General features: G+C 34.9%; 1 protein-coding gene across 1 annotated transcript in view; it reads left to right on the top strand.

Annotated features, from left to right (window-relative positions):
* CNTN6 (contactin 6) overlaps positions 1-26,489 on the top strand; it is a 170,576-nt gene that overhangs the window by 121,984 nt on the left and 22,103 nt on the right. Inside the window, 2 exon segments of the mRNA XM_068982444.1 lie at positions 4,290-4,417; positions 26,293-26,468. Coding sequence (XP_068838545.1) covers positions 4,290-4,417; positions 26,293-26,468 — 304 coding nt within the window.

The raw sequence follows: 26,489 nt of genomic DNA, 5'->3' as shown, positions 1-26,489 counted from the left end.
AAAACCATCAATTAAAATGTTCCAGTTAATTTTGACATGTGCATCCTTCCTTATCTGAAAATGTCAATTGTTCAGTTTGCTTAATATAGTTTGACGTCAACTGGGTGTTCTTTCTTTTTTTTAATGATTTATACTAAGCCATGTTTTGATATGTGACAGATTGGAAATTCTCACTTTTCTTTAATAGTTTTTTTAAAATTATTCTGCATAAATTTAGGGCTATGATTAGGTAGTTTGAGTCTATCTACATTATTAAAGATTGAATTTTCTTACTGTATTTTAAATCTCTTATTAATGAAAAATAATCTGAAATATTCATACCACTTACTTATCACATTAAAATCTCAAATTATGGTAAATGTCTGGCTTTCTATATCCTAATTAGTGAGACTTACACTCTTAATTATATATTTTTTATAAATGACAAATTGGTTTGTTTACTAGTTTGGTTTCATAAAACTAGTGTGGTTTCATAAAAACTAGTTTGGTTTCATAAAATATTTTTATAAAACATTTAAATCTAAGATTTTTTATTCTTTTGTATATTTTTGCATATTGTGTGTGTGTGTTAGTCCCTCAGTCGTGTCCGACTCATTGTGATCCCATGAACGATAGCCTGCAAGGCTCCTCTGTCCATGGAATTCTCCAGTCAAAGATACCAGAGTGGGTAGCCATTCTCTTCTCCAGGGGATCTTCCCTACCCAGGAATTTAACCCATGTCTCCTGTATTGCAGACAGATTCTTCAAGATTTCAGCCACCAGGGAAGTCCTTTTTGGCATACTGACCTTATGAAAACAAAATGGATTCTTCAGTTCAGCTTTGTCTCTTGGTCGTGTCTGACTCTTTGCGACCCCATGAACCAGAGCATGCCAGGCTTCCCTGTCCATCACCAACTCTCGGAATTTACCCAAATTCATGTCCATTGAGTCGGTGATGCCATCTAACCATCTCATCCTCTGTTGTCTCCTTCTTTTCCTGCCTTCAATCTTTCCCAACATCAGGGTCTTTTCAAAAAGGCAAGCTCTTCGCATCAGGTGACCAAAATATTGGCGTTTCAACATTTCAACATCAGTCTTTCCAGTGAACACACAGGGCTGATCTCCTTTAGGATGGACTGGTGGGATCTCCTTGCAGTCCACGGGACTCTCAAGAGTCTTCTCCAACACCACAGTTCAAAAGCATCGATTCTTCGGCGTTCTTTATAGTCCAACTCTCACATCCGTACATGACCACTGGAAAAACCATAGCCTTGACTAGACGGACCTTTGTTGGCAAAGTAATGTCTCTGCTTTTTAATATGCTGTCTAGGTTGGTCATAACTTTCCTTCCAAGGAGTAAGCGTCTTTTAATTTCATTGCTGCAATCACCATCTGCAGTGATTTTGGAGCCCCCAGAAATAAAGTCTCACACTGTTTCCACTGTATCCCCATCTGTTTGCCATGAAGTGATGGGACCAGATGCCATGATCTTAGTTTTCTGAATGTTGAGCTTTAGGCCAACGTTTTCACTCTCCTCTTTCACTTTCATCAACAGGCTCTTTAGTTCTTCTTCACTTTCTGCCATAAAGGTGGTGTCATCTGCATATCTGAGGTTATTGATATTTCTCCCGGCAATCTTGATTCCAGCTTGTGCTTCTTCCAGCCCAGCATTTCTCATGATGTACTCTGCATATAAGTTAAATAAGCAGGGTGACAATATACAGCCTTGATGTACTCCTTTTCCTATTTGGAACCAGTCTGTTGTTCCATGTCCAGTTCTAACTGTTGCTTCCTGACCTGCATATAGGTTTCTCAAGAGGCAGGTCAGGTGGTCTGGTATTCCCATCTCTTTCAGAATTCTCCACTGTTTACTGTGATCCACACAGTCAAAGGCTTTGGCATAGTCAATAATACAGCCAGTAGTCTTACTTATAATGACTTGAGCAATGTTCTCAAACTTTATTGTGCATATAAACTACTAAAAATCATGTTAATATACAAAGTTTGATTCAGTAGGTCTGGGATGAGACCACATTTTGAGGCATAAACACCTAAGATTATCTTAAGGGCATCTAATGATGACTCAACAGATATTTCTTGAATGTCGTAGCCAACATGCACAATTATTTACTGCAAGTGAGGCAAAGAAATGATTTTTGAAAGAGCATGAGCACTCAGTTGCAATGTTCAATCACTCTTTGACACTTATTAGTTGCTTAGATTTGGACAGATTTTAACTTTTCCAAGTCCCTTCTTATTATCCCAAGCTTGAGAAATGTCTATTGATTGACTAAGATTTCCAAAGAAATAATCTGTTTCAGTGATGACAATTTCAGTTCAATTTAACAAACTACTAAACATATACAATGAGTTAAAAGAATGGTATACTTGGGTAATAATAAACCACAGTTTATATGAATTTTCCTTTTCTGCAAGTTAAGAGAAACATTATACGACATAAGAGCATTAACATTACTAGCTGGGAAGTTTGATGGCCTTTAGCTATCAGCAGGTATATATTTTTAACATTTAAAATTATTTCGGCAAAAATTTAATGTTTCTATGTTGCTTAAAATTCTTAGTTTTTCCTAAATTCTAGAGGTAAACAATGCACCTACATGTATCTCACATCGATTTCTTCTAATTGAATCAGAAAAGGAATTGTTTGGGGCCAGACCCTTGCTACATACTAGAATATCTTTGTTACTGTTCATTAACAGTATGATTCAACGGCTAGCACAAATTAGGATCAAGAAATCTAGACATTTCAGAAATTAAATAAGATATCAAATGTTTGCTAATGGGGAATACTCCAAGATAATGACTTAAAAACTTCTGATTATGTGTCATGGAACATTCTAAACCCAGAAGTGGCTCCTTTCACTCACTTGGCAATAGAACATGGGACTCATCACTAATAATAAACCAACATTAGAAGCTGGTTTGCTACAAATTGTAGTTGGCTAATATTCTCTGTGTTTCAAATTGGGTAATTAATTATATTAGCTACATTTCTTGTGATAAACATATTGGAAACACTGGTATGTTTGCAATGAAACAAATATGGTTTTGCTATTTTTAATAGATGTGATATGCATGCCACATTCCTTTCTTTCCTTTAAAACCATTGTCATTACAATGGAATTTTCACTAATTTTTAAGCAATACTGACTACCTAGCTAGTGCTTTTACAGTTTTGCTTTGTTTCTTACAAACTTTCAACTTTTTATTTTGTATTGGGCATAGCCAATTAACAATGTTGTGGTAATTTCAGGTGACACAAACACCCCTCCCATTCAGGCTGGCATATAACAATGGGTAGAGTTCCATGTATTATACAATGTGTCCTTCCTTGTTGGTTATCATAATAGGTCCTTCCTTGTTGGTTATCTATTTTGAATATAGCAGTCTGTGTTTTTAAAAGATCATAAATTAAATTTATAAGACAAAATTGGGTACATGTTCTTTTGTTTCATTTTGTCTCCTAATTAAAACACTTGATGATGATTTTGCCAAGAAACCAATCTTAGGGTTTCCCTTGATTACAACAGTGTTCTGATGTTTGCTTTTGACTATTTCTGAGTTTCAGAGAAAATTTCATAGGAACCATTTTATGAAAGGCTGAAAGTTCTTAAATAGCTATCCCTCTATTGGGTACTATATGATTACATGTATTTTAGGAATATTTAATTCAGTCTGATTTTTTGAAGTCTTCATTCATTTTATTCCTTTCTCCTTATGATGGACTAGCCCACAGAACAAGACAGGCCTGAGCCCTTTAGCTATAGGACCATGTGGATAGTTTCTTTAGCTCACTAGCACAGGCAAATATTGTCATGGTTGAGAACCTATTGTTTGGTAGCTGAAAGTCCTAAGTAAAAACCAGTTTATAAAGACACAGAGTTAACAGTGTGAAAATCAGCTTTCATGTCTCTAACACCAACTTCAATTTTCAGGAGAGAGTTGACTTTTCAAATGCACAGTGAATAGTTGCATTTGTTTTTAATCAAGCAAATTGACATTGCAGCATCAAGCACTCATTTGATTTTTAATGTGCATTGGTATCACCAAAGATAATTCAAGTGACAGCATAAATAATTGTCAATACTGTGTCAGAATAAAAGCAACTGTCATTTTTTCTAACATGTAGATTTGGAGATTACTCACAATTTAAAGCAGAATAATAGGAAAGGGATATATTCATATTATCAAATACAGCCATGGTTTTAGAAATGCTTCAAAATGAAAGTAAGAGGTTAAAACTTACCAGTTTTACAAAACCTTACTTTAATTATAAATTTTCTTTTTAGAGTGTTTCTCTTGGAGGACGGCAGTCTCAAAATATATAATGTTACCAGGTCGGATGCCGGAGTATATACTTGCATAGCTACAAATCAGTTTGGTGTTGCAAAGAACACTGGCAGCCTCATCATAAAAGGTATTTTACTATCTTTGTTTGTGCTTGATGACCACTGGAGATACGTATGCATACGAGACCTCTATCACTGTTAACCCTGAATCATACTGCATATGTGAAATATTTGATTTCACAACTTATTTGAGTAGTAGCCTTATATTTATTAATAGCATGCTCACTTTGCCAGTGGAACAGCACTGTAGATGTGAATAGCTTGACAGTTCAAAAGCTGTCCAGTGGGTAATAAGACAAAATAAAACCTGCACTTAAAATATGCAGATTTCCACAAATGCCTCCATGAGAGGAATTTATGAATACTTTGATGATGTTAGTGAGGTTTCTTTCAGAAACTCTCAATTTGAGTAAAAATTTTACCTGTATGTAAGGCTGCCAAGTACATAGTTGATTCATTTGTTTCTATAACTCTGGGTACTTAACTATAACTAGCAAAATGCAGACTTTCTTGTGTTAGCCTTAATAAGCAGTTCTTTAAAAACAGAAAAAAATTAAAATATTGGTGACATGTAAATAATTATTAGATTTCCATCACAGTAAGTGGATATGTTCACCCAATTTCAGATGGTAAAAGTGCACACTCTATTCTTGAAACTTTTAAACTAGTATCAGTCCAAATGTAACTACATATATCACCAAGGGACATAATTAAGATTAGACACTTCTATTCTCCATCTCTGCTACTTTATTGAATCTCAGCTCATAAAACTAGTATGTTTAGGGGAAGCCAGGTCACTTTTTCATTTCATTGCCTCCTGGATGATCAGAATGACTGTCTTGATAGAGGAGTCTGAGCAGGTTATTAAGCCCAAATGATTAAATTCAGCAATTGGTGTTTTATCATTATTTCTATTAGAAATAAATAAGTTCAATAAAAAGTAGTTAGCTATTACTCACCAATTATCCTTTAAAATGTCTAAAGGAAAACAAACACCCACTTTTATCCCTGGAAGATATTTCTGCCAACTTTATATCAAGCCTATTATATTATGCCAACAATTGTCTGAAACACTCAGGGGAAATGTAAATGATAGAACTTGTGTAAAAATCCAACCAGTGTGGCATATTTTGAAAAATTTCACTTCTTTAATACTGTATTGTCATCAGGTTTTTAAGACTGATATGGACTTAATGTTTCAAGGAATGTGCTATAATTATATTTAATGATAGGGAATTTCCCCAGCAAGTTTTTGGTAATACTCATGTACTAAAAAGTGTGAATGCTTTATGTTTGAAGAAATAACATGTCCATAAAAGGAAGAAAAAGAGATTACCTTATTTCCAATTTAGATGCTATGGATGGTATTCATGCACTATATTACAGTAGAAGATTAATATATGCTGGAAAGACATGCAGTTAATTTTTCTAGGTATGGAGAAATCCAGTAGGAATTAAAAAGTGAAATATTAAAGACAGAACACATCAGTAGTGAAAATGTAGTTTCTCAAAATTTTTGGTGGACTACCGGTGATGGGTAAGCGGGACCAACGGTTTGCTACTAAAATACAATGACAAGATTCTTTCACCACAAAGACTAAAGAAAAAAAAATATAAATAGATTAAGCAACACAGATAGTTTCTCTTCCTCAATATTTTCTTTTGCCTTTGGCATCATGATTGTACATTACTAACCAATGGAAGAAAAATCAAGTAAGAAGATTCACATAAATATGAGAAACTCAGAAACATCTGCTTAGTTCTAAAGATAGCATGTGGATGCTTTAGAAGTGAATCACAGCCATGTAGTCTCCTGATTCTTAGGACAGAAACAAGTTGATAGGTATTTTGGGATTTTCCATAAAACACACCATAGTCCCCAGATACTCAAATCTCTGTGAGTAAGAAAATAATTAAATAAGATTGCTCAGTTAAAAAGCTGACATAGTTTTACTTACTTCTAATGTCCTTTGCTGGAGATACTAAAACAAAATTATCTCAACCTGCATTCCTGGTCATCTTCATCTTTTCCACTTTTTCTTCTTCTGTAGCATCTTTCATCTTCCTACAAATGATATGGTTCACTTATTCGCATGTATTTTCTCCTTTTTTTCCTTTCTTCTACAAAAGAAATGAAAAAGGCAAGGTTATTACAGCCCTGGGAACTGTATGTGTTCACTAAATATTTATTGATTGAGTGAAAGGATCTCACCTTATCCCCCTTGATTCTCAGAGATAATTTCTATCCTGACTTCTCTCCTCTAAAATCTGAACATTTTCAATTTTTCAGGACTTATACGTGTTACACTACTTCATAGTAGAGCACTTCAAAGGCAAATAATAAACTTCTAAATACTTCCACTTTTCCAATTTTAGTGTTTGTAGTTACATGATTTTAATGCACAGAGAATTCCACACTCTACAAGGGAAGAAAAATAGGAAGCTACATGAAAATCTAAAATATTTCATGGACAGAACTCACTGTTCTTGTATTTTCAGTACAATTCCAGATGATTTACATATGCAAAAGGGCTTACATCAATATGCATGAATATCATTATTTTCAGTCATTTATATCCCATGATGGGAAGGAATGTGTTTGTTATTTTTAGCCTTCATGAAATATCCACATCCCATTTCAAGGGGATTTGGAGATTTTTTGCTTCTTTGCCATTGACAGTAGCCATTAATGTAATAAAAATAAACACACATACATAATACATTAAAAAAAACTACATAAACACAAAGTATAAAAGCATATTTAGAAACTTTGCTTTTTAACTGATCTGTAATGTATACGCTGTGGGATTCTTATACAAAATAGGTCTAAGATAAGTCTATCATTGGCATATCCTCTTAATGAGACTGCTATCTCTAATTCCCTTTCATGTAGGAATGTTGAAGGTATCACTGCCAAAAATTATTATTTTATAACCTATAGAATTGAAGGTGTAATCTGAGAAGTAAACGTAATAGTATGCATTGATTCAGTCATTTTCTTGACTGTTAAGAGCAGCCATCTGGCTGTTTGTGGTGACAATTTAATATTTCTCTGTGTGCTTGCATATGTGTGTGTGTGTGTGTGTGTGCCTGTATATGTGTATGTGTTTGTATTTTCCTGTCTATAGTGTTCATTTATTGTCATTACAGCATCAAATATAATTTTGTCTCTCAAATCAAGATCAGCTTACAGTGACCTTTCTGGTAATATGGTGGTAAACAGCAAATGAGAAATTTCAGTAAAACTGATAAAACAATCATCTTTCTTTGAATTTACTTATCAGCCTCAGTCATGCAAGAAATGTTGTTGCTAGATAACATGTAAAAAGATAATTGTTACAAGAGTAAGATATTTTTCAGCTTAATTTTTAGCTGATATGGCTTATCTATGTTAAGAGGATTCTGAAGTTATCTGCACTGTATGTTGGAAATTTCTATTTCACTAATGCAGCAGGATAAAGCAATTTGCCATTCAAACATTGGAAGTGCAATAGCAACTTTCCAGAGCCTCAGAAGATGCCCAGGGTAATTTGAGGACATGTTCCATGGGCACAAACAGGAAATTGAAAGGAAAGAGAGTTTAAATGTCTTTGTTTGGAGGACTTGTAAAATACAATGTGTACATACACTAAGAGGCATATGAAAGTCACATAAAAGAGAACATTATTTTATCTGGCATTTGGAAAATTATTAAAAAGCTCAGAAACAGCAGGATCTAGAAATGATCTTGTTTGCAGGCAACATTTGTTTTTGTTTCCCCACTGGAGAAGTTTTGGATGTTCAATTATAGGCCTCATTGCTTCAGCATTATTTTCAACTGAAATGTCGGAACTTGGAAAAGCATATCTAATGTGCAAATTAAGTTTATTGCTGCTCATTTAGTTGTTTATTCTTTGTGATAGAAGTCTTTATTATACCAGCATGGAGAGTGGCCTATCCATTTTCTCCAGCAGAAGAGGGTGTTCACTAATGTGATTTTACGTTTACTAAGAGAAATACTAAGATAAGCAGATAATTGGAGGCTTTGTGGCTTTCCATGGCAGTTTAAAGGACTTGAGGTGTTTAATTCAGCTGTTAAATCTAGAAGCCCAGCTTTCCTGAGTAAACCAAAAATACAAATTCACAGAGGTGACAAGACACAGTGGAATATATCCATTATTTTGTAGTGGTTGAATTCTCCAAGTACTGCTAATGTCTTTCCCCAAATGTTTAATTCTACATCCCAATTTTATGCAAGGAATGAATTAAAAGATCTAATATAAAGAAGACTTTGACTTAAAATTTTTTAATGGAAGTATTTTTAAGGTGAAAAAATATATAGTGAATTTTTACACTGTCTAGATATGAAATTTTCATTCCCCCTCCAATATTGGAAATAATGCTGAGTGAGTTCTTGAGACCTTAGTTTCTTCAAGAGTAAAGGAGAAAGAAAACAAAAAGCATTCATGTAAGGAAGCCCAAAATGTCAATAATATTTCAGCCTTCATAACAATTTAGTTTATAGTCTTTTAAAAATCTAGCACATATCACTCAAATAAAATTTCCAGGTATGTTAAGCAGCTTTTTTTCTTTTAAATATATATTATATGTTATAGGATGGATATTGTATATTAATTATAATTAATGAATTATAAGTTTGCACATTTTTTGATTATTCAAGAAAATTGTCACCAAACCTCCTATTCATTAAAATTTTGCATTGTTTTATTTACTCTTAATAAAAATAGGGGATGTATAGCTTGTGGTTTGTGCCAATTAAAGGGGTCAAATAGATGAACATATACCACTTCTTAAAGTGGTGAAAAGCAGAGACTTGGAAATTAGATTTATTAGTTCAATTAAGAACTAGCATGAGATCCTAAAGAGTTTGTTTTTGCTATTATTAACGTTGTATTATTTATTATCATCATTAATATTTTTTATCAAGTACATAATCTGCTCCAGGCATTGTCACAGGTCCTTTATGTATGTCATCTCACTGAACCCTCAGAACAACACTTTGAAGCAAGTGATCATTAGAGATTGAGGTACAGAGGGCTAAATTACTTGACAAGATCCTTGTGTTATTAAGTGGCAGAACACTTTTTATCCTTCTTTTTTACATTCCAGTAAAGTTATGTAATAATAATTACATGAGATAATTTCACATGGCATTGTTTAAAGTTTAGAAAAAGATATAATAATTTGCAGGTATTAGTACTTCCCTCTAAATACTTCATTTTAATTAATTAAATGTAGTTCAACATTTGATAACTTTACATATGTAAAGAAAGTCTTAAGTGTACATTTGCTGAATTTTGGCAAATGCATACACCCCTGTAACCTCAAAGTCTACCAAAATACATTATCAGCTTGCCTGGTGGCTCAGACAGTAGAGAATCTGCCTGTAATACCGGAGACCTGGATTCAATCTCTGGGTTGGGAAGATCCCCTGGAGAAAGGAATGGCAATCCACCTCAGTATTTTGCCTGCAGAATTCCATGGACAGAGGAGTCTGGCAGGCTACAGCCCATGGGGTCACAAAGAGTAGAACACAGCTGAATTACTAACACTTTCACTTTCACATATTGTTCCCTCATGCCCCTCCCTGGCCCCACCCTATTCCCAGAAGCAACAACTGTCATGATTTTTTTCTGCCATACATGTCATACAAATGCAATCATACAGTACATACTCACTCTTTGGTATCTGACTCCCCTCACTTGACTTAAACCACTAGCCATCAACCTTCTCTTTATTAAAAATGAGCAAAACTAAGCAAAACTTTACCAACAGTGGGTTTAGTCTGTGCAGTTAAAAAAAAAAAAATCTTGAATTTTAAATATCTTTGCCTCCATTTTCCCCTCTCAAATTTATTCACACTGTGCCCGAAGTATTTGGTTAACAATTGGAAGTTCAGTCTTTTTTTTCAGTGATTCCATTCTGAGGCTAAACTAGTGAATAAACTTCTCTGTTCCTTGGATATTCTATTTCTAAACTAGTATAGTGGTCACTCAAGCTCTAGTGCCTTTTTTTTTTTTTTTTTAAGGAAAAATGTGTGGCATTACAACATTAAAAACAAAACAAAACAAAACACCCAGATGCAAGCTTTTCAGTCTATGGATCCTGAATACTCAAAGAAAGAGTTATTAGCAAATTCATTCAAGTCAAGAAAAGGAATAGGGTAGGAAAGGGGGTAAGGGAATGCAGAGGGGAAAAATAATCAATGGAATCAATTGGTTCTAATTTTCCTCTTCTGGATTTTATTTTACTTCATCTTCCCTAAATCTAACATAGGGCTTCCCAGGTGGCACTAGTGGTAAAGAACCTACCTGCCAGTATAAGAGACAGAGAATCAATCCCTGGGCGGGGAAGATGCCCTGGAGGAGGGCATGGCAACCCCCTCCAGTATTCTTGCCTGGAGAATCCCATGGACAGAGGAGCCTGGTGGGCTATGGTCTATAGGGTCACAGAGTTGGACACAACTGAAGTGATGTAGCATGCACGCATGCAAACCTAACATTCAGAAGGAAACATTTTCTATTAGGTCCTATAGCCAGGCAAAATTAAAATTTTCTAATTTCATCTCTTATAAAGCTACAGAACACTTCAACCTGGTGTTTTACTACAACCAGATTAAAGTTACCATTGGAGGACTGAGTGAACATTACCTATTTATAGGAAATATAAATATGATCCCATAAATAGTCATTGCCTATTATGTATCTCACAAAGAGTCAGACATGACTGAGCGACTGAACTGAACTGAACTGATTATGTATTAACTGCTTTGAAAGTGAGTTGTTGGCATATTTAATTCATTAAGCAGAATCTGCAGTGCATGCTCTTTTTAAACAAATGTAAGGCCCTGTTTTGATTACTTGTTAATACAGAAGATCTGTGTTTACGTTTTATATTACTTTTATATTACTTGCTAGGGAATTTTTCAGTGTTACCTTGCATGATACTTAGACCTGTTTTTTCATTTAGACAACTTAAATTTAAGACAATTACTTTATCCAGAAGGTTCTTCATTTGTTTCATTTACTCAGGGGTTTAGGGTAGTTTTTTAATATTTGCTCCAAATCATTTAAATATTGAAGTGGAAGACAAATGGCTAATGGTAACTGCAGGGAAACTATAATATATTGGCCATGGTTACTTTGTCCATTGGAATTAAATTGTACTCTGCCTGTGGTAGAATACGATATAAATATGAATTGCTGCAAATAGATTTTAATCTGAAAAACACATGCCTGAGCAGATCATTTTGCACTGGCTAAGAGGATATAAAGCAACCAAGCCTACTGCAAGTATTGGTACAAAGAGGAAAAGTATATTAAATAAAGATTAAAAACTCCTCCATTTCTGTCTTGCTAGAGGTAGGGAATTAGACTCCATTACATCAATTTCCTTGTTTGTTAGTTTTCTCTGTAGGTTTTATTTCAGAGTTTTAGCTTTCATTTCCCTGTCTTTGCTTTCCCTAAAGTTAGTAATTTTCTTGTTTGTTTGCTTAGTTTTCTATGGACCTGAAAACAATTCATTCCTCAATTCTGTCTCTACTCTCTTCCTTTGATATTGATCTGCTTTTCTGTCAGGGAGCTTGGTTGCCTAAGCACCATGCCTTTCTCTTGACACACTTCCTCGTTTGAATAGACTGCATCTTCCAATGGATTTTTGAGAAAGAAATCAATAAAAATGTATTTTTTTGAGATCGCTCATGTTTGAAAAGGTCTTTACACTAAGCTTACTTTTGATTGATGCTTCAATTGGAAACAGAATCCTGGATTGGAAATCATGATTTTTCATAAATTTGGAAATCTTACTCTGCTCTAAAAGCTGAAACCATTTTGATTTCTGACCTGCTGTTTGTAACATCTTTTCTCTCTCTCTCTGTCTAGAAGTCCTTTTTTTCCAAGTGTCCCACAATTACATGATGATTGGTGTAAATCTACTTTCAGCCTTTTTTACAGGGTATTTGTTGTTACTTTGTCATCCTGGAAGCTCATAGCTCTTTGAGCCTGGGATATCTTTCTGAGTAATTACTCCATTTCTTTTTCTGAAATGCCCATTTATAATAGATTTCCTAGACTGCTATTCAAGTTTATGAGTATATGTATGCATGTGTGTATGTATCTACTCATCTATGTGTAGAATTTATTGTATTATATATACATATATTTAGATAGGTATAGTCTATCTACATGTTTATATGTTTTATATATACATATTATATATAATGTTTCTATATCCTCACATCCATTTTATAGCTGTTTTTGCTCTACCTTCTAGGATGTTTTCTCAGCTTTACCTTCCAGTTTTTCTTTTGTATTTTTGCTTTTTAAAAAAATTTTTTTTCTAAGTGTCTTTTTATTTTCTGGCTATTCTTTTAGATAATATCTTGGTCTTTTCTTCCTTTCCTCTGGAAGTATTGCTTGTAGTTTTTTCTCTTTTCTAGTTTGTTTCTTCTGCAAGGTCTCTCTTTTCCCAAACTACTTTCTTTTCTCTTTGTCCTATCCTTTATTTAGAGGTGTTTGAAGATACATTGTGGAACTGTTGTTTGTTCATATTTAGATCACTAAAAATCTTACAGAAAGCTCTAATCAAGAGTGGGAATTTGGAATGATTTAACTTCATATTTAGATGATCTGGTCAGGATATTTCTAAGAAAAATATTGGAGTATTTTCTCTTTAGGATCATCAGATTCCTAGGACAACTGTCCTTCACTTCCCTCCCAGGCTTCCTGTCCGGAGAGCAAAGGCCAAGCAGATAGCACTCTCAGAGCTGAATATGGTTACAAAACACAAATCTCAGCACTCACTGTGTACCTATTTCCTTAATTCCCTCATTTTCAGTAGGATTTTCCTGACCCTCAACTGGGCTTGGTGATAGGCACCTCAAAGACCCTCTGTTTTATATTCTCTCCGCAAAGTAATTTGCTGGTCTTCTTCTTAGATGGGAAAATACTCAAAATAACATCCTATTCATAAATTCCCGAATGAATGAATACATAAAGAGATGCTAAATAAGTTTTGTCCTCTGTCTTCCCACTGCCAGCCTGTGACTGACCTTTATAGTAAGTCAATTAGAAATCTTCAACTTCATTACAATTTCTCAAAATTTGTCTCCACTCTTGATCTCTGTTTTGGTGGATTTGTATCTTAGAAAATAAATTTCTTTGGCATCATTTCTTAGATGTTTATGAAGAACTTGAAATAAATACTATATAATCAATTATCATTACCAGTATATTGTACATCATATTTTTACTGTGATTCTATTTTTCTCATGTAATATCTAGAAAAAATCAAGTTTTAGCTATGTTTTGCTTAAACAAAATTTATCAAGTAAACTGGAAAGCACAGTTTGGGAGATATGGGTCATGAATTCACCTCTTCCACTTGTACAGTAGATTAATTCCTATACTCACGTTCAGGGATATTCTCTCTCTCTCTCTTTCTCCCTTTCTCTTTCAACCTCTCTCTTTCAAACCTCCCTCCGTCTCTCTCCCTCTTTTTCTCCCTCTCCACTCCTTTCTTGTCCCTCTCACTCACTTTGTCTTTTTCATCTCTATTATCCCCTTTGAGGTATCATTCACACCACCATACTCATATAATTTTAAAAATAGTCATTTTCTGACCATGATTCCCCCTATGGCTATTGCCATGTTGGACTTTTCCCCTTTATACCGAAGCTCTTTTAAAAATGTGTCTGTGTGAGCTTGCATTTTTCAATCCTTCTTGTCCATTCTGTTTTGAATCCATGCAACCAGGCATCAGAATTGCTCTTAACAGGGTGCTAGTAGCCTCCACACTGTTTAGTCAGTGGTCAGTTCTCAGTCTTCATCTTTCTTATTCTATCAGACTACTGATCACATTCTTCTTCATGTATATTTCTCACTCCTTTGCCAAGACACAGTATTTGTCACATTTTCCTTTAACATCTTGAGTCACTCTTTTTCCATTTCCTCTTATCAGTTTTCTTAATTTGGAATATGCTAAGGAGCTGTCCTTGAATTTATTCTCTGCCATAGCTACTACCATTCACTTGGTAGCTCATCTAATCTCATCATCTAAAATAACATCGATAAGCTAATTCTCAAAATGATAAACCAGTTTAAGCATTTTTCTTAATTCCAAAATCCAGTGAGCAATTTATCATATTCACTTACCAATTTGCTACATCCTAACACTGACCCCTAATTCTCACTCCCCAAACCTGCTTCTCCTACCACTTTATGAATGACAACTTATAATGACAGTTGCTCAAGCCAAATTCTTGTAGTCATTCTAACTTATTTTCTAAAAATGGCCTCAACAATCAAGATATGCAAAGAATCTAACCACTTTCCACCACTTCAATTATCAAATATTAGTTAAACAATTATTGTCACTTTCCCAAAGTATGTTTCTAGAACAGTGACGACCAACCAAGTTCATTTTGCCTGCTGGGGACATAGGACAATGTAAAGAGACACTTCTAATAGTCACAACTGAAGGATCTACTAATATCTAGCACATAGAGGCCAAAGATGCTGGTAGATATTCTATAATGCACAGAACAGTCTCCCCACTTCCCTCTGAATTGGCTGACACACACATGCAACAAAAAATTATCTGGGCCAAAATGATGACAATATTGATATTAAGGGATGCACCATAGTCTCAAAAACATGAGTCTCAATTCCATCTTTGTCTCCCTTCTAGAAGCTTGAATATTCATATTAAATTGTAGATGAGATTTTTACATCTTTTATGGAGATTCTAGGATTTCCCTGGTGGCTCAGATGGTAAAGTGTCTGCCTAAAATGTGGGAGACCTGGGTTCAATCCCTGGGGCAGGAAGAGCCTCTGGAGAAAGAAATGGCAACTCACTCCAGTACTCTTGCTTGGAAAATCTCATGGACGGAGGAGCGTGGTAGGTTACAGTCCAAGGGGTGACAAAGAGTCAGACACGAGTGAGTGACTTCACACTTCTAAAGGCTCCTCAGTTCAGTGTTATTTGCTCAGTCCCATTCTGATGTATACCTGGAACAATGCATGGGTTCTGTACCAATTTAATGGTTTTGAATTAAATGTTGAATAAACAATTAGTATAGTTTTATACTCACTAAGAGTTTCTACATCTGTCCTAAGGAGCACTCACTTCTTTCTCCAAATGACATGGATCATCATACTTCTCAAGCTGTTAAACGGCCTAAATATTCCCAACACTACACATAATCTATTATAAAACATTAATAACATGGATAAACTTCTGTCCTGACTAGTTGAAGTAGCATTGTCACATCAATATCAATCACAAATATTGTAAAAATATATTTTTTAAAATAAAAATCTCAAACAGAAATTTTGGTAGTCTCACACTGCCAGAAAGATAAAAAGCTGAGCTCAGAATCAACCAAACAGAATGAGGTCAGCTAAGCAATTCAGTCTTAAATTAAGTCACATAAGGGACCATGCCCTAGTAATAAAAAGAGAACAAAATTGTCCAGAACTTAAAGTCACTGACTGCAGACTCAATTTGATCAATTCCTGACCAGATTCTGCTCCTTTTCCAAATTCCTGCATAAAAAGTAAGTCTTCTTGGGAAAAATGTAACAAAATGAAAATATTTACATTTTGAGCCACAGTGCCTGATATTTCATAAAACATTATTATCAGTAGCTGGAGCCAGGACCAAATGACCCAAACCCAGAGAAATATCAGAAAATAACAAGACATCACAACTGATAGAAAGGTAGAAGTTGTTACACAAGGATTTTCAAATAATTGTGATTATCTGTCATTTTAGTAATTAAGTCTTGTCCAGTGCTTTGTGACCCCATGTATTCTAGCCCACCAGGCTTCTTTGTCCATGGGATTTCCCTGACAAGAACACTGGAGTGGGTTGCCATTTCCTTCTCAAAGGGGATCTTCCACACTGAGGGATCAAACCTATGTCTTCTGCATTGACAGACAGATTCTTTATGGCTGAGCCACCAGGGAAGCCCCAATTGTGATTAGTATGTTTTTCAAAAAGAGAACCAGATGGAGAATTTCAGAAGAGAAATGGTATGTATTCAAAATTAATTGGAAGTTCTAGAAGTGAAAAGTACAAAGGCTAAAATTAAGAACAAAATAGATCAACTTAACAGCCAAAGAGATATTTCAAAGAAGATTAGTAAAGAGGAGGATATATGAATAGAAAATATCCAGAATGGAAAAAAAAATGCAATAGGAAAGACAAAAAAGAACATAAGAAACATACTGTTTACAGTGAATAACTCTAACATACATGAAATCTTGGTTCCAAAAGGAGCAGAGAGGGGAGAAATAAAATGAGGGGTGGAGAATTTGAAGAAATATTTGCCAGAGATTAAAAAAAAAAAAAAAAAAAACTTTAAATGACAGCAGTCATCTGTCATATGAGCCTTACTAGGATAAACACAAAGGAAAAATTAAATAAGCACATAGTAGTGAAACCGAAGGTGAGGAAAAATCATTCCAATTAAAAAAAAAATACAAATAGCAATGACATTGACAGTTATCATAACGAGAATTAAAGGACTCAAGAAGATAGTAGAAATACCTTTCTAACCGTCTTTCAGATGATACAATAAAATTCTATTCCAAGTAAAGATATCCTCGTTAATGAAGACAAAACAGAGATGCTTTCACACAAACAAAATCTCAGAAAATTCATCACTAAAATCTTCAGAAAAGGACATAAATGGAAGAAGAAATTAAAAGCAATGGGAAGAGTTAATATGTTCATATGAGACTAATTGAGATTCTGAGGAATTAGAAAGAGGATTCAAATTTAAACTTTTAATTTCTAGTCTTTACAAGTTAACTAATAAGAGAAAATACCAGAGAATTTCATCACCTGTTTTAAGTGCTATTTGTATGCTAGTTTCCTTTATATTGGTATCTTAGCAACATTTTCAATAATGTCATAGACAAGTAAAGCCAGAATCACATGTTTACAGACGGAGAAAGATTTGGTGATTTTCTTAAGATATGTCAGTGTTTTGAGAGAAGTTGATAATTTCAGAATCACCTGAGCCATTATTATTCTGAACAATGTCACTGAAAGACTATTACTCACAGACAGAGATTTTCACTGAGTTAAAACTACAAACGAAACAAATAAATAGTGACACAAAGTAGTATTTCCTAGATGCTCAAAAGACCAATACATGATGGATTGCCATCCCTGGCTTGTAAAAATATACCTGAGGATCATGATATGTAATAGTGTGTTTTGCCATTCATATAGGAACAAGCCACACTTATATTTAAAGAAATCATGCTAAACAATTCTGAAGTACTTTGATGATAGTTTTCATGTCTCTTGAGGTGCTCTTAACTAAAGATGTGTTCTAAAAATATCACTGTTTTGACAATGTGAATTTGAGTAAAGTTCATCAAAAGCATTATGGATTTTATGTCTTTTTTTACACTTCTTAAGAGTAGGATGAAAGAGGAGAGTGAAAAAGTTGGCTTAAAGCTCAACATTCAGAAAACTAAGATCATGGCATCTGGTCCCATCACTTCATGGGAAATAGATGGGGAAACAGTGGAAACAGTGTTAGACTTTATTTTTGGGGGCTCCAAAATCACTGCAGATGGTGACTGCAGCCATGAAATTAAAAGACGCTTACTCCTTGGAAGGAAAGTTATGACCAACCTAGATAGCATATTGAAAAGCAGAGACATTACTTTGCCAACTAAGGTCCGTCTAGTCAAGGCTATGGTTTTTCCTGTAGTCATGTATGGCTGTGAGAGTTGGACTGTGAAGAAAGCTGAGCACCAAAAAATTGATGCTTTTGAACTGTGGTGTTGGAGAAGACTCTTGAGAGTCCCTTGGACTGCAAGGAGATCCAAGTCCATTCTAAAGGAGATCGGTCCTGGGTGTTCTTTGGAAAGAATGATGCTAAAGCTGAAGCTCCAGTACTATGGCCACCTCATGCGAAGAGTTGACTCATTGGAAAAGACTCTGATGCTGGGAGGGATTGGGGGCAGGGGGAGAAGGGGACGACAGAGGATGAGATGGCTGGATGGCATCACCAACTCAATGGACGTGAGTTTGAGTGAACTCCGGGAGTTTGTGATGGACAGGGAGGCCTGGCTCCCTGGCCGGGGATGATTCATGGGGTCGCAAAGAGTCGGACATGACTGAGCGACTGAACTGAACTCAAGGGTAGGATTGTTATATCAAGCTACTTTCATATGATACAAATCTCAGTGAAATAGATTGAAAAGAGTAAATATTAAAATTCTGTTATTTTATAAACTCTTCATTAACTCTTGCCATTCATACTTATAATAACTTTCAAAAAATGGTCAGTCATCACTCTAAAAGCTGAATGGAAAAGGTGCCTCCCTCTTCTGTATGTAAATATTCATTATCCCCATCATTTTCTTTCTGTCTTTTATTGTTACTAAAAAATCAGAAGTAAAGAATGTAGTATAAGGAACACAATGTACTCGTGAATCAGGGTTGATCATGATCAACTCATAACCAACTTTGTTTCACCTATACCCTCACCTAATTTCCCCAAATCCACCTAAATATCTCAAGGCAAATCACAAACACTATAATTCCATTTATAAATATTGCAGAATGTATTTTAAATGATAAGAGGATCTTTTTAGCATAACAATAAACCAATTTTCTCATCTACAATTACTCCAACATTTTTCAGAGTTCAATTTTACATGATTTTCTCATAGATATATATTTATATATGCATTATGCATGCTAAATACACATACATATACAGGTATACATATATATGTATATGTCGTGAAGTCACTCAGTCGTGTCCGACTCTGTGACCCCATGGACTGAAGCCCACCAGGCTCCTCCATTGATGGAATTTTCTAGGCAAGAGTACTGGAGTGGGTTGCCATTTCCTTCTCCAATGTGTGTGTATTTTAATTCTCTTTAACCATAAAGTCATATTTCCAAACTTTATTTCTTAGAATTCTTTATATTTCAAGATATATTAAGAGGCGTTGCATGAATTAAAAATGCTCCATATCTAGTAAGTGCAAGAAATCTAGAATTATATAAATTTTAAAAACATTCTTTAATACAGGAATATTCAGAGCTTTTAATATGCTAAAATGTACTACAAAACTCTAAAAGCAAACAAAGTATACAGAATTAATTATAGTTGAATAGCCTGAGAAGTTCATCTTGGTTTATCATGTGAAACATCACTAATCACTGGATATGACTTTTTTCCCTGAAACCAAGGCATTGGTGGCTTTATGACAATATAGTTTACATAGTTTGGACTTTCCTAAAATAGAAAATTCAGGTTCAATTTTCAAAACCTAAGGCAATATTTCTCAAAGCATGGACCTGGACTGACCACATCAAAATCAGCTGAAGAAGCCACCTGTTAAAAATCCATTTCTAAAAATCCTGCAACCCTGCTGAATCAGTAATTCTTGTGGGAGCAGAGAAATTCACATTTTGAACACAGTCTCCAGGAAATTCATGCTAAATTTTTAAACTACTACAGCAGAATTTCTATAAATACTTAAGGAATAGGCGAGAAAAATATAATTATGTGAAATGAAAAGGAATTTCTATCCCCCTATTTTGTTTCAGAGAAAGAGCCTTAAAGAATTTCAAAGTTTTACAAATGATAGAGTCTAGCACAGTCGACATCCTTCCTTTTTTAATTCATTATAATTCAGGCCCTAATTATCTCACTTTTCCACAAATACCAAGAAGGATTTCAGTGTTAATAACGAGCTTCAGCTTACTGCACCTATTCTACCAGAATGTATGCATTCCCAGGAAAAGCGTACACTAGAAGTGTGTATGTAAATCCCCCCATTCCACCAGAGTGATTTGAATAGCTTTAATTTTTTTCCTCCAGTGTTAGTTTCTTAAGAAGCTAAAGTGTAGGCAAAGGAGGAGTCTGAACTTATTAATGAACTAAAGCTACTCCTGTTCTTTCCCTAAAATAGTATAAAAATTGTGTATGTTTCTTCTGCTGCAGAGCCATTCTTCCATTTTCTGCAAGTGTGACTTTGTCTCTGCGGGATACTCACTTCTAGTTCAGAGATAGAACTGTGGCGCTTGCAGAAGGGAGCTCTTTAGATAGCAATTGGCAGCCTTGTGGGTGTTGGAGAGCCACCTACACAGGATTAGGGCAGGTCCGCATGTGGTGTGAGGACAGAATAAAGTAGTTATCAGCATTCTTGTCCATGCTCCTCCTCACCCCCACAGGAGGGTACTTACAGGGAAACTGTGTTCAGATAATCATGCATTCCCTGTTTTGGATAACAAGTCTGCCTACATAGAAGCTTCTTTTAAATATAATCCTTTTTTTTTTTTTTTTCACCCCACAGAAACTGGTATGTCTCTATGCCATTTATTCCCTCTGCATTGTACCTCCAAGGCTTCTCATTTTATCAGCAATTTTTTAACAGGACATCTGGAGCTGGTTTCAGCCTTGTGCAGCCCAGTCACACAGGATCCCATGCTGAGTTTTGCCTCATGTTTGGTCTAATGCTCTATAGTCGCTGTCTTGAAATCCTTGATCACTTTGTTTCTGAACTTGCACTTTGTAAGTGAAAAATCTACAGGGACAGTGGAGCATGCACATGAGCAGAGGAGATATGCTGGGTAGAAGCACAAACAAGTTTTTACGGCTCGGCAGCAGCTGCTTGTGCACAAACGGGTTCAGGTCTGTGCACCATGCAGGCAACATACATGGACAACAGTTGGTATCATGTACACCCATCTGCCTCATGGGAGTGAGTGCTGAGAGCTGAGGCCAGAGGAGGGTGGCGTCTCAGGACCTGGGGGGCTACATGGATTCAGGTGATGATGGCAGCAGCTGTGGAAACATCAGAGGATGACAGCAAGGGCTTCAGGGGAGCAAGAGAATGAGAAAGTAGTCAATGTCCAGATCCACAGTGAGAGGTCAGCTACCCCATCTGTCCTCAGGGGATGTCAAATGCCATTTGTACAAATATTAACTCTTCAGCCTGAGCACCAGGACAGGATCCATCAGGGCCAAGCCAGTAAATTTTGTCAGTAAAGTACTATGAAACAAAATCCTACATATGGACATTGTAGTAAAGCATATCATAGTTACATGAATTTTTCAAAGTTTAGCATGCATGATTTTGAAAATGTGTGCAGCATTAGAAAGCTAATATCCAAAGGCTTAGAAATAGATATTCAAATTTAAATATTAATTTACCCAATGGGAAAAATACTACTTTTATACTAAGCTTCAGGTAAACCAATTACTAATGAGTGTTTCTTCATAAGTGGAGATACAGCAGTAGAATACCTAAACATTTTGGATTATACATAAACCACTAAGCCACTTTCAGTTTCTTGTGAAACCTTCACAAGTTACAGGATGTGTCCAAAGAATATAAGTTTCACTGTTTAGATAAACATCTAAAATTAAATCCAGACTTAAGCAGAATGGATTTGTATAAAGAGTTAAATCTTTTTGGAGAAAAATTGTTCCTTGAGAATCATTATCTTTAGACATTCTATGATTCAACATTTCAAAATAATTCATTTGAAGTTTATTCTAATATTGTCACACCTATAAAATACTCTCAAGAGTTCTATAACAAGTGCATCAACAGAAACATGATTGCAAAGTTTAAAAGAAAAATTTCAGAAAGCATTTGTGATTTTATATTTGCCATGAGCAATTGATGTCAATCACTTGAAAATAAAATTACTGAAAATGTAAATTCTGGTGATCTAATAAATAGATTTACAGAAGAGTGAGAAAACTCTCATGATCAATCAGGATTTAACTTTATTAATAAAGCATTATTATTTAATAAATTATATAAAATTGAACTAAAAATACATTTTTTGCAACTTGTATGCTTATGTTTTTACTCATGTATCACTGCTACTCTGTTACATTTTATAGTAATACGTATATTATTTTCAAAGCAAAGTTCTCCACATTTAGCAAAGTGCATTTTCCCTATCTTAAAAAAAAAAAAAATCCACTTATTATGTAGCTGTCCCTAAGAACATCTAAAGCTTACATTTTGAGTCTATCATAATTTTCAATTTCACTCCTTGTTCACCCTCCAACACTGCTTTCTAGCAAAATGGCTGCCTCGTATTCACAAGCTATATTTGTTTACACAATTTTTTTGTAAATGCTCCTGCCTGCATAGTGAACAAAGTTACTTCTTCCGGCCAATTATGTTTACTTAGGTAACTCCCATTTGCCTTCTTTGTGTGTGTGCTCAGTCATGTCCAGTCCTTTGTTGCCCCAAGAATACTGCAGTGTGCTGCCATTTCCTAGTTCAGGAGATCTTCCTCACACTAAGATTGAATCTTGAGCCTCCTGCATTGGCAGGCAGATTCTTTCCCACTCACTACCTGGAAATCCACTTGCCTTTTACTGTCAACTAAAACAACTCTTTCTTAAAAAAAATGATCCTTCAGCATTCACTATTTTAATAGAATTATTTATTTCTAATATATGGCATTATCACAGTTACAGGGCTTTCCTGGTGGTTCAGATAGTAAAGAATCTGTCTGCAATGCAGGAGACCCCAGTTCAATCCCTGGGTTAGGAAAGTCCCCTTGAAAACGGAATGGTTACCCACACCAGTATTCTTGCCTGGAGAATCCCATGGAGAGAGGAGCCTGGTAGGCTACAGTCCATAGGGTCACAAGGCGTTGGACTCAACTCTGAGTAACTAACATTCTCACTTTTCATCATAGTTATAGCTATGTATTTCCGAGTATGATTTGTTTAATATCAGCTTGTTGCTTTAGATATAAAGCTCTGTGAAGGCACACATTGCATCAAATTTATTTGGTGCTTTTATCCTTCTCCTTTCATTGTTGTTGTTGTTCAGTCACGCAGTCATGCCCAGCCCTTTGCAACTCCGTGGACTGCAGCACAACGGCTTCCCTATCCTTCACCATCTCCTGGAGGTTGCTCAAACTCATGTCCATTGAGTTGGTGATGACATACAACCATCTTATCCTCTGTTGTCCCCTTCTCCTGCCTTCGATCTTTCCCAGCATCAGGGTCTTTTTAATAAGTCATGTCTTCACATCATGTGGTCAAAGTATTGGAGCTTCAGCTTCAGCAGCAGTCCTTCCAATGAATATTCAGGGCTGATTTTCTTTAGGATTGACTGGTTTGATCTTCTTGCAGCCCAAGGGACTCTCAAGAATCTTCTCCAAAATCACAGTTCAAAAGCAGCAATTCTTCAGTTCTCAGCCTTCTTTATGGTCCAATTCTCACATACACATGACTACTGGAAAAGAATATTTGACTCTGTGGATCATTGTTGGCAAAGTAATTTCTCTGCTTTTTATTATGCTATCTAGATTTGTCATAACTTTTCTTCCAAGGAGCAAGTATCTTTAATTTCATGGCTCTGGTCACCATCTGCAGTGATTTTGGTGCCCAAGAAAATACAGTTTGTCTTTGTTTCCATTGTTTCCCCATCTATTTGCCACAAAGTGATGAGAACAGATGCCATGATCTTAGTTTTTTTAATGTTTCATTTTATTTCCTTTACTTAGCAGACAGCTGGAATTTGGTAGTTGCTCAATAAATATTACTTAATAAGTGAATTAATTAGTGAAAATATGTGAACATTGTAATAAATTATTTCTTATGCATGGATTTTAGTCATCATTAATATACTTCTGGTGAGCTATGTATATAGGAAATGATTTGTCTAATTTTGTCACTTGTAGTGCCATAATTAAAAGGAGAAGCTTTCATTTTTAATGTTTGAAAATTATTTTTAATTGCATGATCTAAAACTTTAAATCAGAGCAGTTTTATTCTACCAGCACGTTGAATTATCCACCTCATCCTCCTATGAGTGTAAATACGATGTTAGTGAAATATCTTTTTAAAAGATAGTATAAGAAGGAAAATATTCCCTAGTTTTAAAAAGTATTATTGAAACCGTGATATTGTTCATCTTTTCTTTGTGGGAGACCCATGAAGAAGGCTTGGGATTAAGAATGGACTTAGCCCTAAAAATCATTCTAGAAATGTTTCCCCAGAAATAATTAGAATAAAAAGTGCATGCATCTAACATAATAAAGGAAAGAGTATCTTTAATATATAAAAATAAGAAGATGCATCTGATATAGATTGGGTTAGATTTTCCTCCATCATATTCAGAAATACAATATGTGTTTTTATTTTTCCATGATTCTTTTATTTATGTGTACCTTAAAGCCTATGATTATTTCTTCCTGCTTTTTTATTGTTAAGAAAACAATCACAACTTTTAAAATATTAAAACAATACTTAAACATTCTGTTGATAAAATACAGTGGCAAACTCACTGTATGAATATACACATTCAACTTCAGGGCTACTTTGATTTCTTGAGCAATACAGAGAAGCCAGAATGAAAGGAAAGATTTTAGCCTACCTCCTACAAGGTTAAATTTTATCTTATGAGTGATCTTTAGAGAAAGAGATTTTCCAGGGTCCTATTTTCATTTTGTTTAAAAACTGTTTTGAAACTTCATGTACAATATTTTAAAAATATAATTTGCCAAAATTCTTAATTCTTAAATATTAATCCCTTAAAATATATTTTACTTTGGTAAGATAGTGCATCAGTTCAGTTCAGTTCAGTTCAGTTCAATTCATTCACTCAGTCGTGTCCGACCCTTTGCAACCCCATGAATCGCAGCACGCCAGGCCTCCCTGTCCATCACAAACTCCCAGAGTTCACTCAGACTCACTTCCATTGAGTCAGTGATGCCATCCAGTCATCTCATCCTCTGTCATCCCCTTCTCCTCCTCCTCCCAATCCCTCCCAACATCAGAGTCTTTTCCAATGAGTCAACTCTTCGCATGAGGTGGCCAAAGTACTGGAGTTTCAGTTTTAGCATCATTCCTTCCAAAGAAATCCCAGGGTTGATCTCCTTCAGAATGGACTGGTTGGATCTCTTTGCAGTCCAAGGGACTCTCAAGAGTCTTCTCCAACACCACAGTTCAAAAGCATCAATTCTTCAGCGCTCAGCCTTCTTCACAGTCCAACTCTCACATCCATACATGATAGTGCATAGCTACATGCAAATATGTGTCCAAGTTTTTTTCTTTTTTCTTTATGGTTATTGAATTGCCATATTGGTAAATTCTTAGTGCTCTAAAATCAAAACTATGTAGTTTGGTATAAAATGTATAAAAAATGATATCACTATGAGTCTATTTTAACCATAGAATTCCTGAGTCCGACTGGAAATCTGTTTGTGTCCTTTCAAATTGTCCTTTGAAACTAGTCAATGACATGACAGAACTTGTAGAGCAAGATATTGTGACACATATTTCTAGAAGCAAATTTGTTAATGATACATCTATCATTGTGTAACTCTAAAATTAAAAAATCTGGATGAAAAATTAAAAAAAATTGCCTCTTTCCTATTCATGTTGCACTTTTATCTAAAATATAATTTTTTTATCACAACTATGTCAGAAATCAATATGTAGCATTCACATTGGCAAATATAAACTTATGATTATAAATTTTAATATAATATGAACTATTGTAATTATGTACCTAGGAACACAATTTGTTTATAGTATATGAAATTAATCGAATAATTAGAGTTGTAACCATTTGGTGGGTTACAAGGTTTTGCCTGGAATTTCAGAATAAAATAATAATAACAATGGTGTGGTGCACTCTCTATGTAGTGAATGTTGTCTTTTGAGGTCCCTGGTTTCAACTTATTTTAATATTAAGTATAAATGAGAATGTGTCTTGAATTTTCTTACAAGTAATAGGTTATGTTGCATAATGTAGAAATATTTGAAAAGTGGGAATATAATTTTTCTTATTGAGTATAGTAGAGCTTCATGTTGGACTTATATAATTTCAAACAATGGCACAATGATTCAAAATATGTATTTTATAGCCATATGCCAGCATTTTATTAAGTTTTAAAACAATAATTTTTTTCTCAACAGAGAGGACTGTTATTACCGTTCCACCTTCCAAAATGGATGTTACAGTTGGCGAGAGTATAGTCCTACCCTGCCAGGTGTCCCATGACCCCTCCATTGAAGTTGTATTTATATGGTCTTTCAATGGAGATGTCATAGACTTTAAAAAAGGAGTGGCTCATTTTGAGAGGATTGGAGGAGTAAGTTGCTGAAATTTTTAA

This window comes from Capricornis sumatraensis, chromosome 10, assembly GCF_032405125.1.
Source record: "Capricornis sumatraensis isolate serow.1 chromosome 10, serow.2, whole genome shotgun sequence".
Lineage (NCBI taxonomy): Eukaryota > Metazoa > Chordata > Mammalia > Artiodactyla > Bovidae > Capricornis > Capricornis sumatraensis.
Note: the sequence above shows the minus strand (reverse complement) of the source record. Positions and strands in the feature narration are given on the sequence as shown.